Genomic DNA, 16,599 nt, shown 5'->3' with positions numbered 1-16,599 from the left:
ACGCGCGGAGGAGGAGGGCAGCGCGGCGAAGGGGAGGAGCCGCAGCGACAGACGGCAGCGCGCACCAACCCCGCGCCGGCTGGCAGGAGCCGCGCAGAGGCCGGCCCGAGCGCGTTGCAGGCGCTCGGCGTAGGGGGAGTCGGGTAGCAGCATCCTCCCGGGCGCCGCTTTTGCGCGGCGGCGGCGGCGGCGGCGGGGGCTTCCTCCACCTCTAGACCTCGTTGGCCAGAAGCGGCCGGTGCCGGGGGCGGGGCGGCCAGGGCAGCGCTGCCGCGCCGGCTCCTCCGCTAGAGCTGTGTGTGCAGGATTTCCCCCGGGCCAGTCGGAGGCTGCGGGGCGGCGGGGGTTGCCTGCGCTGCCCGCTCGGGCATCCTCCGGTGATGGAAGAAGCACACGCCGCCGCCGCCGCCGCCACCGCGGGGTCGCGCTGCGCCCCATCCGCTGCCGCCACACACACGGGAAGATTCGCCGCGCGGAGGCCGAGAGCGAGGGAGGCAGAGCCGCGGTGCCGGGAGCTGGGTCCCGTATAAACCGCCTCCTCCCCGACAGCCCTGAGGCTGCTTCGCCTCCCGGAGCGAGGAAGGAAGCTGCGGTCCCGAGAGAGCAGAGGAGACGTCGCCGGAGCCGGGACGCGCCGGGCTCGGCGGAGCGAGAAGCAGGGTTCTGGGCCCGGTGAAAGTTTCCCTTCCCGAGCCGCAGGGCGCCCGCTGCCCGGAAACTCTGTCCAGGGCTAGGGCTTCCGAGCCCCGCGGCCCCCTCGAAGGCTCAGAGACCCCTTGCCGAAGAGAGCGCCGGAGACACCGCGGAACGAGTGACAGCCCGTTCCCGATCCGGGGCCGCTCCGGGGCGCGCCCGCGGCTTCAGGTGAGCGGGGAGCCGGGCCCACCCTAGGAGGGGCGTTACTCAGGAGGAGGAGGCGGTGGGAGGGAGGTTGGGGCGCACCCACTCACTCCGCTTCCCCTCGCAGGTCCTTCCCGGAGCCGCTGCCATGGGAGAGCCAGCCTCGGGCGCCGGGGACCAGCCGCCGCTGCCGCCGCACCCGCCTCGGAGCCGCGGCCCCTGTCCCGGCGCCCGCAGCCGGCCCGCTGCGTCGTCCTCCCGGGCTGTAGGGCCGCCTCCGCCGCGCCGCCGGCCCGGGCTGTGCCTGTGATGAGCCGTAGCCCGCCGCGAGCTCTGCCTCCGGGCGCGCTCCCCCGGCTGCTCCCGGCTGCGCCCGCCGCCGCGCCGCGCGCCCTGCTCCCGCCGTGGCCCCGGCGCCCGGGACGCCGCTGGCCCGCGTCCCCGCTCGGAATGAAGGTGTTCCGCAGGAAGGCGCTGGTGCTGTGTGCGGGCTATGCGCTGCTGCTGGTGCTCACCATGCTCAACCTCCTGGACTACAAGTGGCACAAGGAGCCGCTGCAGCAGTGCAACCCGGACCGGCCGCTGGGGGCCGCGGCTGGGGCCTCCGGGGCCGGCTGGGGGCGCCCGGGGCCGCCTCCCGCCGCGCCACCCCGCGCTCACACCCGCTTGGACCCCCGCACCCCGCACCGCTCTCCCGCCGCCGCCGTCGGGGCTGCTCCCGCCGCGGGGGCAGGGGTGGCAGGGGTTGCGTCCCCTCCAGGCAATGGCACTCGGGGTGCCGGGGGCGGAGGGGCCAAGCGGCAGCTGGTGTACGTGTTTACCACGTGGCGTTCGGGCTCATCTTTCTTCGGCGAGCTCTTCAACCAGAACCCCGAGGTGTTCTTCCTCTACGAACCCGTGTGGCACGTGTGGCAAAAACTGTACCCGGGGGACGCCGTTTCCCTGCAGGGGGCAGCGCGGGACATGTTGAGCGCTCTCTACCGCTGCGACCTCTCGGTCTTCCAGCTGTATAGCCCCGCGGGCAGCGGGGGGCGCAACCTCACCACGCTGGGCATCTTCGGTGCAGCCACCAACAAGGTGGTGTGCTCGTCGCCCCTCTGCCCCGCCTACCGCAAGGAGATCGTGGGGCTGGTGGACGACCGCGTGTGCAAGAAGTGTCCGCCGCAGCGCCTGGCGCGCTTCGAGGAGGAGTGCCGCAAGTACCGCACGCTGGTCATCAAGGGCGTGCGCGTCTTCGACGTGGCCGTGTTGGCACCGCTGTTGCGAGACCCTGCCCTGGACCTCAAGGTCATCCACCTGGTGCGTGACCCCCGGGCAGTGGCCAGCTCACGCATCCGCTCACGCCACGGCCTCATCCGTGAGAGCCTGCAGGTGGTGCGCAGCCGGGACCCGCGAGCCCACCGTGTGCCCTTCCTGGAGGCTGCGGGCCATAAGCTGGGCGCCAAGAAGGAGGGCATGGGCGGCCCGGCTGACTACCACGCGCTGGGCGCCATGGAAGTCATCTGCAATAGCATGGCCAAGACGCTGCAGACCGCCCTGCAGCCCCCCGACTGGCTGCAGGGCCACTACTTGGTGGTGCGGTACGAGGACCTAGTGGGGGACCCGGTCAAGACCCTGCGGAGAGTGTACGACTTTGTGGGGCTGCTGGTGAGCCCCGAAATGGAGCAGTTCGCCCTGAACATGACCAGTGGCTCCGGCTCCTCCTCCAAGCCTTTCGTGGTGTCTGCCCGCAACGCCACGCAGGCCGCCAACGCCTGGCGGACCGCCCTCACCTTCCAGCAGATCAAACAGGTGGAGGAGTTTTGCTACCAGCCCATGGCCGTGCTGGGCTATGAGCGGGTCAACAGCCCCGAGGAGGTCAAGGACCTCAGCAAGACCCTGCTTCGGAAGCCGCGGCTCTGAGAGCGGTTCCCAGGAGAGCTGACGCCTGCTTGGAGGATTGTGGTGTGTTGTTGACATTTAAAACACAGCCCTGACCCAAACTGAGGATGCCCGCGTATTCTATCATAGATATATAATATAAATAACCGCGCGGGCCCTTACTGTCCCTGTTTTGAGTCAGTTCAAGGAACAGCTGCAGCACACACGCACACACACACACACACACGCGCGCAGAAAAGATGCGACTTGGAAGTTCTGACCAGCTGCCCCTCCCCTCCCAGTCCCTCCTTCTTTGTCCCATCTCATGTCCTCTTCCCCACCTGCTGTCCATTTTCAAGTGGAATGTTGAAGACCTCAAGTTCCAGTAACCCAAACCTTGTTGACACAGTTTTCGTGGTCTCTGTGAATGTGTGAGAGTCATGGGGCTGTGGGGGTGGGACGGGATTAGAGAAAGAGGAAGCGGTCCAGGATCGAAAGCTCCGTTGGGCATGACAAACCAAGGAGGCGTTCTTCTGCAGTAGACTTTTGTGTAAAGCCCAGAGGTTACCTGTGAGTATTAATAAAGGAGCTAATAAATAATATTCTTTTTTAATATTTGCCTCCATTCCTTTGGATCTACCTGCAACACTGGTCCCATGTAGCTTTGGGGAGAGCTGGCTTCCCTTTCCCCACCCTCTTTCTTCCAGTCTGTTTCCTGGGGAACAGCTAAACTGGGGTGGGAACAGTTTCCGACTCTTGATGATAACCTGGGAGTTGTTTTCTCACGTATAAATCACAGGCTGTCAGGTGCCCAGGAATGGGAACAAATCTGCAGATTCTAAAGGCTAAAGCCCAGCAGGGCAGTGCAAGAACAAGCCCACATTACTTTCCTATTCAACTCTTGAGTACAGACAGGAAGAAGCGGCCGCTTGAGGATTTGAAGGCATTCGGTTTTGATTACCTTTGCATTGAGACAGGGAACCGTGAAGCAGAGACTGGTGTTTCGGTCCTTAGGTTGACGGGGAAGAGGGTTTCTTTTTAACAGAAGTATGTAATGTAGAAAAGTTCCAATGAGGAGAGCGCAAACCTCAAAACTGAGTGTGGACGTACTGTTGAGCATGATAGCAACTTCTTTGGTGAGCACAGTGACGGAAGCGTGTAGGGGGGCTGTTTTCTGCCTCTGATTCTGCCTCTGAGGTGTGGGAGAGCAGCAAGTTAGGTGTGAGAACCACAGGGCACTCCCAGGCTCTGCCTCTGTTTCCTTCACTTTCCCTCAAAGTTAGTGCAAAAGAGTGTATGCATTTAAAATGGTTTACTTGGGATGCCTGTGGGAGATGTTGCTTTGTCTGTCATGTTTTCTGAAAGCAAATTTCCATCATCATCATCATCATCATCATAGTATGCTGCAGACAATATAAGTCTTCAGCCAAGTGTTTCTCTTAGATAGAAAAGTGAATTATAGGAAGAGGAAATAAAAATGAATTAAGTGGGTTGGATTTTGAGACCTGGTATTTTCCGGTGGAGAGAACTATTGAATTTTCCTGTGGTGGTTATGGTGTTGTGGTGTGCTAAACTTGTCTTGTACTGAAGCATTGTGCACAATGTCATGCTGTGGCAACTTAGGAAGCCCAGATAGTGAGAGGGGACAGTATGGTTGTATACTATTTGGATGTGGTACAAACTCAGTATCATCATTTATTGCAATATTGCTGAAAGCCAAGATAGATAGGTTAAATGCTGAGGATCTTAGTTTCGGGAAAAGGTGATGAAAAATAATATATGCATGGGAAAATATTTCAATGCAGAGGATGTCTAAGGATAAATATCATTACAATGTGAAATGTAACTGCAATGGTAAGAATTCCAAGTTCAAGAAACAGATTTAAAAAGTGTATCGAGGAATGGTTGTTTCTTAACTTACTGTAGGAGTTTCTAGTATTGTGTTTATGAAGCCAAACTATAGCTATAATGCGTTGATCATATTTTCCTTGATATTTTTGTGGTAGCACCTATGCTGATTTATCTTCAGTCCTAGGAGAATATTTGTGATGGCTTCAATTTCAGAATGCTTTAAAATTAAATGAAGAAAATAAATATTAATGTTGGATGACTATAGATGAAAAAGGTTTAACAGGAAATTAAGATAGCATCATGAAAAAGCAGCCACTCTGAATAAAATAACCATTTAAAAACAAATTTCATGTGGCATTAGAATCAGCTCTTATCAACCACAGTGGAATTCATGGCTACTTCTTGAGTGAAGCATTTGTAAGCAGTCCAATTCATTCTTCTCCCCGAAGATCTAAGGACTTGGATTGCATTAAAGTAGAATTACAGTGTTTTGGGATCGTGTATTTAAAATATATTACGAGCTGTGAGAGAGCTGTCGCAGTCAGCAGAGCTTTTGAGGCTTCTGCTCAGCTGAAAGGGGGGGCTAACCACCAGCAGATCTCCCCCCTGCTCTGTTTGGGTGGGTTTCGTCCTGCCCACAATTCCCTTGTTTTGTAGCAGCTGCTTTCTCGCCACTCTGCCACTCCTGGGCTCTGTAATTTGCCAAGGTGAGTTGTAGCTCCTAGAGATTTGTACCTTGCTGCATTCTAGGAAAATGAGACAGGTGTTGTTCTCACTACAGGCTGAGATGGTCGGTCATATCAGTGACATTCAGCTTCCGCAGGCTTGAGAAGGAGAGCCACGTCTTTGGCGTTAACAAGCTTCTGTCGGCCCCTGGTGCAAGCAGACCCGAACCAAGACAAATTGCAACTGAGCCTGTGACCGCTGGCGAGGCAGGGAATATGAAAGAGAGCTTTTCACATTTTCCAACCTGGCAACGTGGCAGCAGCAGGAGGAAGGAGTCTTCAAAGCAGGTTATCTAAGTGATTTTTCTTTTCAAGTTCTACTTAGCATGGCTGACTTACCCCTTTGACACTGGAATGCCATTGTTAATTAGAAGCTCTATTAGAAAATGAAGTCTTCCCAGTGCATTTGGTCAACAAATACGAGTTCTGAACAAGGCAGAGGCACAGGCTGGGTGCTTGAGTTTCAGGGAGCTTTGAGCCACTCAAAAGCTTCATTCAGATTGACCCTTGTGGGCAGGGATTGGAGCAAATATGTACCCTCAGCATCTACCACACAGGGCGTGCTTGATAAATGTTGATTAAGCCGGTGAATGAAATATGTAGCTATCACATTTTGCAAATGCTCCAAGGGGAAAGAGGCAGAACATGTTACCCGTTTGGAGAAAGTGCCAGGCTATTCAGCAAAATTTGCTACAGGCAGCACATGGCTATAGGCTCTGTTGGGATGGGGGTTGAGCAATAGGCATGTCTTGGAGATTTCCAGGGTGATTGTGGGTCCACCAGTACTTCCCACTGAGGAGTTAGAACCAAACTTGCAAACTCTCTGAATCTGGAAAGGCAGAACTCTCACCGTGAGTAATTCAGTTTGTAGCATGTGCTTTCCCAATTGCATTAACAGCTTAGGGGCGGGGGCCAGATCATAGCTGCAGGACAGATGTTGTCGGGGTGCTGAAGGGAGAGCTATGAAGCTGCTCGTTTTGCAGGGGGCATGCATGCATTGTTCTGCTGTGAATGTGCAGACTGCAGTGCTGGGATGGAAACAGTACCCAGGCAGAGGGATAGTTACTTTCTTATTGTGGATGCTGAATGGCCACCTGTTCCTGTGCATCCCCTGCTGGGTTTCGGCCAAATTTATCCGAGATTTCTGTGGCACACACTGCACTTGGGGCTGGATTTTGTGGTTGGTTTGAAATTAATGTGAATTGGGTGAGGCTATTCAATTAATATGCCCTGAATCCTGAGCAAGGAAATAAAGATCATGTTTGAAACCAGTCTCTGGGGATGACTGACTGCAGCAGAAGCAGGAGGGGAACAGAAGGGCCTGTGTCCTCTGTTGTCATGGTAAATAAGAACGAGTGTCACTTGGCCACCTGCCGCCCACTTTCTTCCTTCTCGACATACAACACACATGTGTCACAAACAATAGAGCCTCAGCATTGCCTTGGAGAGGTCTGGGAAGGAATGTTTTAACAGAGCGAATGGATATCTGATAAGCACACTTGAACTTTAGATCGCAGGCTGCTGGAGGGTGATGGGCAATTATTATATCAGAACCTGTGACAGTTCTGTGTCAGGGGCCAGTGTGGATAGGTGGGAAGTGACAATTGCAATTCAAGGACTGGCACGAGGTGTGTGATGGGAGCCGGGCCTGGTTTACACACTCGTTGCTATTCACCTTGAGCATGGCCCTTTCAAATCGGTCACGGATTAGAAAATCATTTGTTCACATGGTGTCTGTCTCTTCTGGGCATTCGGCTGCTACTTTTGCTGTCCAAGTATGAGCCACTGTGCCGCTCAGGTCTAGACTTTGCTATACATATTTAATAACTGACATGGTAAGGTTTGGCTTTTATTACATTTGATGTGATTTTGCAAGCCCTTAATGAAATTATGCTAAAGAAAATGTTAAATTGTGCCTAATACATTTGGTGTGCCAAGCAGGAACTTCCACGGAGCAGTGTTTAGGGGCAGTGTTGCTGATAAACAAGCAGAGGCCTGTCTATACACTTAGTAACAGAAGGATAAAGGCAGTCAAGGCCGAAGCTTAACTTTCGGTGCAATCAATGATATGGAATCAAATGTCTGAAGTATTGTTGGGCTGCTTGAACTTTCTGGTTTTGATAGTTACTCTGCCAAGTGAATGACGGCGAAAATGATCACTGTAACCAAAAGCTATACTCAGCACCATTCTGTAATGGCTTCCATCCTGGGTGTACAGACGCGCTGGATAGAGATTCACCTTGAAGCAGTTGGTCTTTTGGACAGGAGCAGCTACATGGTTTGCAGGGTGTGTGCAAAATGGAAATGCAGTGCCCCTTGTGAAAAAAAATTTATTAAGCCTTACAAGGTAGCAGCAGCAGAGAATTCATCCAAGTAGGGGCCCTTCCGACCATGGGCCCCATGCAGCTGTCCAGGCTGTATGTCCCTGAAGCAGGTGCAGATAATGAAATGCTTTGTTGCAGGAGACAGCAAATAATGTTATCCTACAAGTGCCTGGAAAATGGGACCAAAGTTATAAATCATCAAGTGTAACTGTGACGAAAGTGAACATGCCCCACATGCCAGGATTCCCAGGAGGTGAGTAAACACATGACCCGTGATCCTTGGCGACTGGAGCCAGCGATGGCAGTATCCTCTCCACTCCCCATCAACCTGAGGACATTCTGGACTGATCCTGTTTGTGGCTGAGAGGGCATGTGCTGTTGCTGGGGTCCTACTCACAAGTCCAGGTCAGGTGTCTTGTATGAGATGTGCTGATGCCAGCAAGTCCTGCTAATGACAGAGTTCCCTTCCTTCTGGAATGTTTAATGGGCTGGCATTCTGTTTGTTTAAGATGTAATAGCAACAGAAAGTCCATGCAAGGAAAAGCAAAAGGTCAAGTGACAAGAACTCAAGGAGCGAAGGTACAAGATGTGCCTCTGCTGCTCGCCTACCTGTCATTTCTTCTCGTGAATCCCGACTCTTCACTGAAGATTCTAGATCTTTATGAAACTTTGATTTTCTGAGCCCTGCACCAAAATGCAGACATGTCTTTCTGTCCCACATCCCCTTGACTGCCTTGTGCATAGACCTCTCAGTGTGTGTCATTATTGACTGGAATAGAGCTTAGAGCCCTTAGGATGGAAGGAATTGGATCTTATTTGTGTGTGTGTACATCCCTCAATACTTGTACTAAAGCAATGTCTTGCACATAAGGTCTTTAATAAATGAGTGCTAAATAAATGATGTAGTTATGGGGCCGGCGCTGTGGCGCAGCAGGTAAAACTGCCACCTGCAGTGCCAGCATCTCATATGGGCGCCAGTTCGAGTCCTGGCTGCTCCATTTCCAATCCAGCTCTCTGCTGTGGCCTGGGAGAGCAGTACAGGATGGCCCAAGTCCTTGGGCCCCTGCACCCATGTGGGAGACCCAGAAGAAGCTCCTGACTCCTGGCTTTGGATCAGCGCAGCTCTGGCCGTTGCAGCCAATTGGGGAGTGAACCAGCGGATGGAAGACCTCTCTCTTTCTCTGCCTCTCCTTCTTTCTCTGTGTAATTCTGACTTTCAAATAAATAATAAATCTTAAAAAAAAATAAATGATGTAGTCCATGAAGCCAGAACAGGAGAGATTAAGGGACAGAGATTTTGTCAAAGGGATCTTAGGGCTAGTATGCTACATCCTGGCATGCCCTGTATGTACTTCCTGTGTGTGGCAGATGGAAGCAGAACAGGCAAAGCAAACTCGTATGATGAAAGGAGTGCCAGGTAATGCCCATGGAAGCCTCACAGGTGAATATTGGAAACAGAAATGAATTGGAGACCCCCCAACCCCCAAAAGGTAACAACGACAGTCAGACAAGTTTGTAAAAACTGAGTAGCAGAAAGTGTTTCTGTGATGTAGGCTGAGGCTGTGTCCTTGCTTTTGACACAAAGAGGTCATTTTTTTTCTGAGAGAGAGAGAGAGAGAAAGAGAGAGAGAGAGAGATGACAGGTCTCCCATTTGCTGGTTCACTTTACAATTGCCCATAGCCAGGACTAGCATAGGTTGAAGCCAGGAGTTGGCAGCTCAATCCAGTCTCCCACTTGAGTGGTGGGAACTTGAGCATTTGAGTCCATTTCCTGTTGCCTCCTGGGGTGAACATTGGCAGGAAGCAAGAGCTGGGAACTGGAGCTGCATACTGCACACAGGGATACAGGTGTTTTAGCCAGCATCTCAACCACTCAGCCAGATGCCTGCCCCTGATCACGTATGAACCATTTCAGACTCTGGAAGTTTTTCCAGAAACAACACAAAGGTCTAAAGAGCACATCTCCCCTGTCATATGTCCCAGTGCCTCTGGCAAACGCCCAGTCTCTCTAGGGCCTCACTAGCTCCTGGGAGGAATGAAAATATTTCATGTTCTAAGTTCCTTTATATGAAGGGTGGCATGACATTATTCCTTTTTAAGAGAAAAATAGACACGAAAAGTTGAGATCTTTCTGAGATAATGATTCATCTCCATAGTTCACAGCCTTGTTATTTAACCAGACCTACTTGCTGGTGAGACCAGTGTTCTCCCCAGGGCGTGAGTTCTGAGTTCACATTATTTAGGTTAAGTCCTTGCTGTGCATAGTTTTTCATTTATAGTTTCACATTTCCCAAGCGACTTTTTCGAGAGCTGTGTTCTTTATAACTTTCCATCGCCACTTTCATCTCACCTTCAAATGCCCTGAAGAGCAAGGACAGTGAGGGATGCTGGCCCCTGTGTAAACACTTTGTGGTTCTATTTGGTCCCCATCACAGTCCCACGGAATAGGCAGCATTACTGTCCCCATCTTACAGAAGGGGATGTAGATTTAGATGGGCCATTTCCCTAACATCACAGCACTACTGGGTGGCAAAGTCCCCCTTCATTTGGCACATCAGACATCACAGTGTTTCCATTTAAGGGATACCAACAACACAGCAAATTGTTTCTTGATCCCCTCCAAGGGCTGTCTGGGAAATGCATCCTGAATGCCTGCCACAGGGCGCCTTCGGCCAGGGAACAGGCTTTATCAGCATCGTCAGAGATGTTCCGTGTCGCAGGAAGAAATGATCAGTTTCAGTGTTACTCTTTGATTGACTTTAGCTTAATAACACTGTACTAGGTGGTTTTGGTGGTGGGAAGATTGTCTTTAAAAAACTTGAACAGGAAGTTTGGGGGCTGGGAGGAAGAAAGAATTATAGGGAATAAACCACATGACAGGCTGCTGTTGCCTGAGAAGGGAGACTGCAGCGATGTCCCCCCTGAGAGGACAGGATGATCGGCCTCAGGGGTGGCCGCTGTCCCACACGGAGCTGTTTGCCCTCCTGAGCTACAGTGCAGCCCCCTCAGCTGGCCCGATCCCCCGTAAAGGCTTCATGTACCTGTCTTGAGGGAGGTGTGGTGGGGGGGCTTGGCAAGGTTTGCTTGGCCAACCAGGCTGACATGGGCAAACTCAGGCCAGTTCCCATGGGAGGAGAAGTGTGGAGAAGCAAGGGCAAGGTCATGGGAAGCAGTAGCATGGAGCTGGGGGTTGATTCACAGGTTGTTGGTTTACCCCAGGAGGTGCTGAGGAGGAAGGGAAGTTTCTCAACTGTGAGATGAAGAGTCTACAAAAATCCTATTAACATTTAAAAGGCAAGGAGGCCTCCCCATATACAGGGCCTGTAACTCTACCTGGGCTATTACCCAGGTGAGGACCTGGTAGGTGGTTGGAGATGCACGGTGCTTGGAGATAGTGACAGGTTATAAAGGCTGATGGGATGGCGTCAGGTCAGTCACAAGCATAGAAGCTGAGGTGTACAAGGACCAAAACGGGTACACTACTCGGGGTCCCACTCCCAGCTAGAGAGAGCACACAAACTGGAAATCCCAGGCTCTGCTTCCCGGCTGGGGGCTCTCCGACATGCTCTTGTCCTGTGACGTTTTATTTCCTTGGTTCCTACCTGTGTTTAGCAAGGTCTGGGCATCAGAATGCCCTTTGGGATTCTGGTCAAGCTCTAGTGATGAGGTTGAAACTTAGCAGACAGCTGAGTGTGGTGGTCTGATAGCATCAGTCCAGGTTTTTTGACTGCAAAACTGATAAACTGGGTTGAATAAAGCAAGAGCATCAGTGGGAAAAGGGAGAAGCCCACAGAACGAAAGAGCAGCCACACGGCCAGGCTGGAGCCTTTGGTTTCTCTTCTCCCCCAGTCCTTCTTTCCTTTTGGTCCCTCCCTTGCTTCCTGTCCGCTCTGTCCTTTCTTCCTGTGCCTGATCCACACAGTCTTCGAAGACAAAGTTGGGTTGGTTGACGCGGGTTATTGTGACACTGGTATCCCATATCGGCTGCTCCACTTCCCATACAGCTCCCTCTAATGTGCCTGGGAAAGCAGCAGACAATGGCCTTGGGCCCCTATACCCACAGGGGAGACCTGGAAGAAGCTCTTGGCTCCTGGCTTCAGCCTGGCCTAGCCCTGGCCACTGCATGCAGCTGGGAAATGAACCAGTGGATGAAAGCTCGCTCCCTCTCTCTCTCTCTCTCCCTCCCTCTCTCTCTCTCTCCTCTCTCTGTGTAACTCTGACTTTCAAATAAATAAACAAATATTCAAAAAACAAAAATAAAGGAATCTCCCAGTCTCTCTTGTAGGTTGGAACGATTATGTAGTAGTCAATGAGATGTAAATGAAAGTCTACTGGGCATTTGGGGGAAAGCTTTTCTCTTCTTTTTAAAAAATATTTATGTATTTATTTGAGACACAGAGTTACACAAAGAGAGGGAGAGACACACAGAGAGGGTGAGAGTGGTCTTCCATCCACTGGTTCACTCCCCAAATGGATGGGGCAGGCTGAAACCAGGAGCCTCGAACTTTACGTAAGTCTCCATATGGCAGCAGAGACCCATGCACTTGAGCCATCTTTTGCTGCTCTCCCAGGTGCATCAGCAGGGAGCTGGATCGGAAGTGGAGAGCCGGGACCCGAACCAGCACCCATATAGGAGGCTGTCAATACAGGTGATGGCTTAACTCACCACCCCACAATGCTGGCCCCAAGCTTTTTTATTTCTGATGTAGACAGAGCCTTTTCTTGCTTGTTTTGTCATTTTTCTTTCTTTTTACTTTCTACCTGGTCTGCAGGTTAAATATGCAAGTAGAACCTCTATTTTGGGACCAAGAGGCTGCTGTGAGGGTAAAATCTGGCAGAAACAATGGGAGCAGGGGATGTTGATGACACCATGAAGCCACCACACCAGCCAAGTCTCCAGAATACCTGTGATGTGGAAAAAATAAACATTTACTTGTTGAAGCTGCCACTGCCAACTTTCTGTGACAACCAAATGCAGTTCTAATGAATACATTAAATATTCTCATTCATATTTTATTAGATCATTTGAAACTCACAACCAGTAGGCAGAAGTAAGATTATGATTCTTTTTTTTTTTTTTATAGAGGAAACTGAGACTCAGTGAGGCCAAGTGGCCTACTCCAGGCCTCAAAGTCTGGTAGATGTGAGCTTTGATGTTTAATTTAGTGCTTTTCTCATTCATCTGGGTGTGGGACTGTCTCTGCAATATGACTGGGGAGGGGATTGAGGACAGCCTTTAGAACAGGTGTTTTCCCCCCCATGACCGGGGAACGGCACTGGCATTTAGCAGGCTGGGAGCAGTAATGCTAAATGCTCCGATGCACTTAGGACAGTCCACATAATGAAGAATTGTATTGCTCCAAATGCTGATAGTGGTTCCTTTGAGAAATACAGAGCAAAATTAAGCCAAAGAAAATTATACACTTACTGACTCAGAGCTGAGAATAAGGCTATCTCATCACCATACTCAATAAATGTTAATAAAGCGATATCACCAACATTGTCATCATCATCATTGCTATTCTGGACACTCGAGGCTATAATGAATGTAAAGGTATGTTTTTTTTTTTTCTAGCTATATTCTGTTGCTTTAGGTTAGGTGTGAAGCAGATGGATAGTTGGATGATGCATGATGGAAAGAGAAAAAGCAGAAGGGATATTGAACACGGAGTTTCTATGTGGTTAAAGATTTGCGATGATCCTGGCAGGATAGGATGCAGAATGTGACAATCAGGAATTCCTGAAACCTACATTCCTAAGGCGGTCAAGTTGTTACTGATCAAGGGCTAAGGTAGCAGAGTTGGGTTGGAGGTGAAAATGGAAAAGAACTGAAGGGCTAGGGTGCCAAACTGGACATTAGAATGGTCCTGAAGTCATGGGTAGGGGTGGAAGGCGCCACAGTGGAGATGGGCACTCAATTCCTGCAGTTATCCTTTGACTACAGCACTGTCTCCTACAACCTGCTCATTACTGCATCTGGTCTTCCACCCCCACACCAATGAGTGTTTTCTTTGAGCACAAATTAGCAATCAGCTGCACCGTCTTTTGTATTGGCTTCAAATTATTTGAAGCAGTCAGCTTGGTCTCTATTGCAACTTAAGGCTGATCTCCTTGGGAGCAATTAAGCCACATTTCTCTCTTCTTATCTCCTGCCCAGAAAGTAGTGAATGAAATATTTCTGAAGTGACTGATTTACAGTGTGACAGAGGTTGTCCTTTCCAGATTGGGCAATATGTGTTCTCTCTCTCTCTCTCTCTCTCTCTCTCTCTCTCTCACACACACACACACACACACACACACACACTTCACAGTTGATGTTGATCCCCCTTCACATGTATCTAAAACATGTAGGCTTTTAGCGGCCCAGCATCCCATTCTGGATTTTCCTTTAGGAATCTGTGTCTCGTATTTTCTTGGTGCATGTAGCTCCGTGGGTGCTAACTCCACCCTGAACTCTGAGGTTTGCCATGATGGAAGTCTGACACTCCCAGGACCACAGTGATGGGTTAAGGACTGAGCATATGACCCAACTAGAGCCAATGAGATACTCTGAGACGTTCGCTCATCTTTCTGGGATAGGTAGGCATTTTATTTGAGAGGAAAGGACACAGAGACTGGTTTCCCTGTTGCTTCTAGGAGAAACAGAGCCAATACACAGAGATAAACTAGCTAGTTGTGGAGGAAGGGAAACTAGTTATTAATGAAGTCATGTTAGCATTGCATCATCCCACTGGGGCTGACTTCAGCCTTAGCCCAGGCTGTGCAAATGCAGGAGCCAGTTACAATTCCTTTTCCTTAAGCTACTTTGCTTCTTTGTAATGCAAGGAATCTCAGCAAATGCAGAATTTACCCAGTACATCATGAGTTCCCTATAACACAGTGAGCTCCAGCAAGGCAGGCCCTTTGTTATTACCTGTGTGCCTCCAGCAGACAGCAGTGCCTGGCAGCTGGGATGCCTCCAACCCCTGTTTATGTGATTGCAAATGGAATCTCACTCTGCAACGTTGCAACTCAAAGTAGGTCCTCAGACCAGCAGTGTCGGCCTCTACCGAGACTGTCAGGTCATAATCTGCATTTTAGAAAGATCTCCAGGTGAGTCCTGTGGTTTTGGGAAGGACCGCTCTACAGAGCTGGAGTCAGCTTCGTGTTGCACACATCAGCCTGGAGGGATGGTGCCGGCCCAAAGAGCACCGCCTCCATTCAGTCGTTCAGGCTGCACGTCCAGCCTCCACCAGTGGGCATCTTGCACATTGGGGCTCCATAAATGTAGACAGAGTCTCAGAAAGCCAGATGTGGCATTGCATCTGGTCCAGGTCCACAGAGTGGGGGAGGTGAAAGACCCCTGGCTTCACCACAGGTGCCGAGCCCCTCCCTGGCACCATGTCCTGGAGGCCTGCCCAAGGACCGAGCATTTGATTACTTAGGGATATATCAACAACACACCTGATTCCTCTTGGTCTCAGGAGCCTGGAGAAGGCTGTTTGAAGCCTGAATTCTGTCACAGTCCAGGGAATGTTACATGTTAACAGAAATGCGGGACTTCAGCCTGCAGTATTTAGCCATGTGGCTGACTCCAGAATTTGTTTTTTTGAATCTTTCTGAGTGTGTACTACTAGGAAGGCTAAAGGCAAACAAGTGTTGTATAACTAAAAGAAAAATGACTAGTATTCTCATGTTTGAGATTGTTTTCTGGTAATAAGAAACTATGATTTGTGAAATCCTCTACAAATTCTATGCTAGTCATAAATGACAATGTGGATTTTGTTCTTCACCCCCAACCTGATTTCTGCTCATCCCATTTAGTGAGAACATATTTCTGGGGCCCCCCCCCCCCGAGTAGAAATCATACATGAGTTTTGGATGGGCTTACAAAGGCAGAGGCCATTTAAGGATGGTGTATGCACATGTCTATTCACAGGTACGTGAGAACATAAATGACTTGCACAACTTTTGAATAATACAGACCAGAGAGAATGGGTCATTTCTTTTGTGTAAGTTAAGACTTTGTTTTAAAATGGCAGTTAGGAGACTTCGAGAGGTGGGCTGGAAAGGAACACACTCATATCCCTAGTAGTTGCAGTTTGCCCTGCTGGAAATGGGAGTGGTGACTGACTCAGCATTGTCCCTGTGTGCATGTGGTCTTGGCATTGCCACTGGCCGTTGTTCTTCCAGATTTTCAAACTGCCTGAAATACCTTCAGAACTCTTGGTCATCATTTCTCCCAGCCTCCAGTCTTCAGAGGATGGGTCAGGTCAGCTTTCGGGATTACAGAGATCTGGGATCGACACAACCCAGTAGAGGACTTCCAGAAGCTCCCAATGCCTTCCAGATCACTATGTCACTAGTCTGATAAAAATATTCCAGTTTCAGTAACTTGCATTTTGGTACCCAACACACACCTCTTTCTTTGTTTCTTTGTGGTAGATTAAGTGCCTCCATTTGAACAAAATTTTGACAGTTAACATGATTGACAACTCCAACAAATGACAGAGAACAAAGCCACCACATACTAAGCCAAATGTATTTTTTTTATTTGACAGTTAGAGTTAGAGTTAGACAGTGAGAGAGAGACAGAGAGAAAGGTTTTCCTTCCATTGGTTCACCCCCGCAATGGCCGCTACAGCCGGCACGCTGTGCTGATCCGAAGCCAGGAGCCAGGTGCTTCCTCCCAGTCTCCCATGTGGGTGCAGGGGCCCAAGCACCTGGGCCACCCTCCGCTGCCCTCCCGGGCCACAGCAGAGAGCTGGAGTGGAAGTGGAGAAACTGGGACTAGAACCCGCCACCCATACGGGATGCTGGCGCCGCAGGCGGAGGATTAACCAAGTGAGCCATGGTGCTGGCCCCCAAGCCAAATGTATTGTGGAACACAAAACTTGACGAAGTGTGGAAGAGCACTCACTGGGCAAGAGTATTCTACTTAGTTGCCAATACTGGCTCCCATCATTGAGTATGGGGAGAAATCAACAGAGCATCACGATAAATGATTATCTATATCATCT

General features: G+C 50.6%; 1 protein-coding gene across 1 annotated transcript; it reads left to right on the top strand.

Annotated features, from left to right (window-relative positions):
* Nucleotides 1-726: 726 nt before the first annotated feature.
* On the top strand, nt 727-3,313 carry CHST2 (carbohydrate sulfotransferase 2). The gene is made up of 2 exons (XM_002716579.4): nt 727-864; nt 968-3,313. The coding sequence occupies exon 2, from the start codon at nt 1,150-1,152 to the stop codon at nt 2,740-2,742; it is 1,593 nt and encodes a 530-aa protein (XP_002716625.1). The 5' UTR covers nt 727-864; nt 968-1,149; the 3' UTR covers nt 2,743-3,313.
* The last annotated feature ends 13,286 nt before the right edge of the window (nt 3,314-16,599 follow it).

This window comes from Oryctolagus cuniculus, chromosome 4 (assembly GCF_964237555.1).
Source record: "Oryctolagus cuniculus chromosome 4, mOryCun1.1, whole genome shotgun sequence".
NCBI lineage: Eukaryota > Metazoa > Chordata > Mammalia > Lagomorpha > Leporidae > Oryctolagus > Oryctolagus cuniculus.
This window is presented reverse-complemented; position numbering and strand designations above follow the sequence as displayed.

What these genes read in the sequence shown, in the direction of transcription:
- CHST2 (XM_002716579.4), top strand. Translation starts at nt 1,150, where the DNA reads ATGAGCCGTAGCCCGCCGCGAGCTCTGCCTCCGGGCGCGCTCCCCCGG.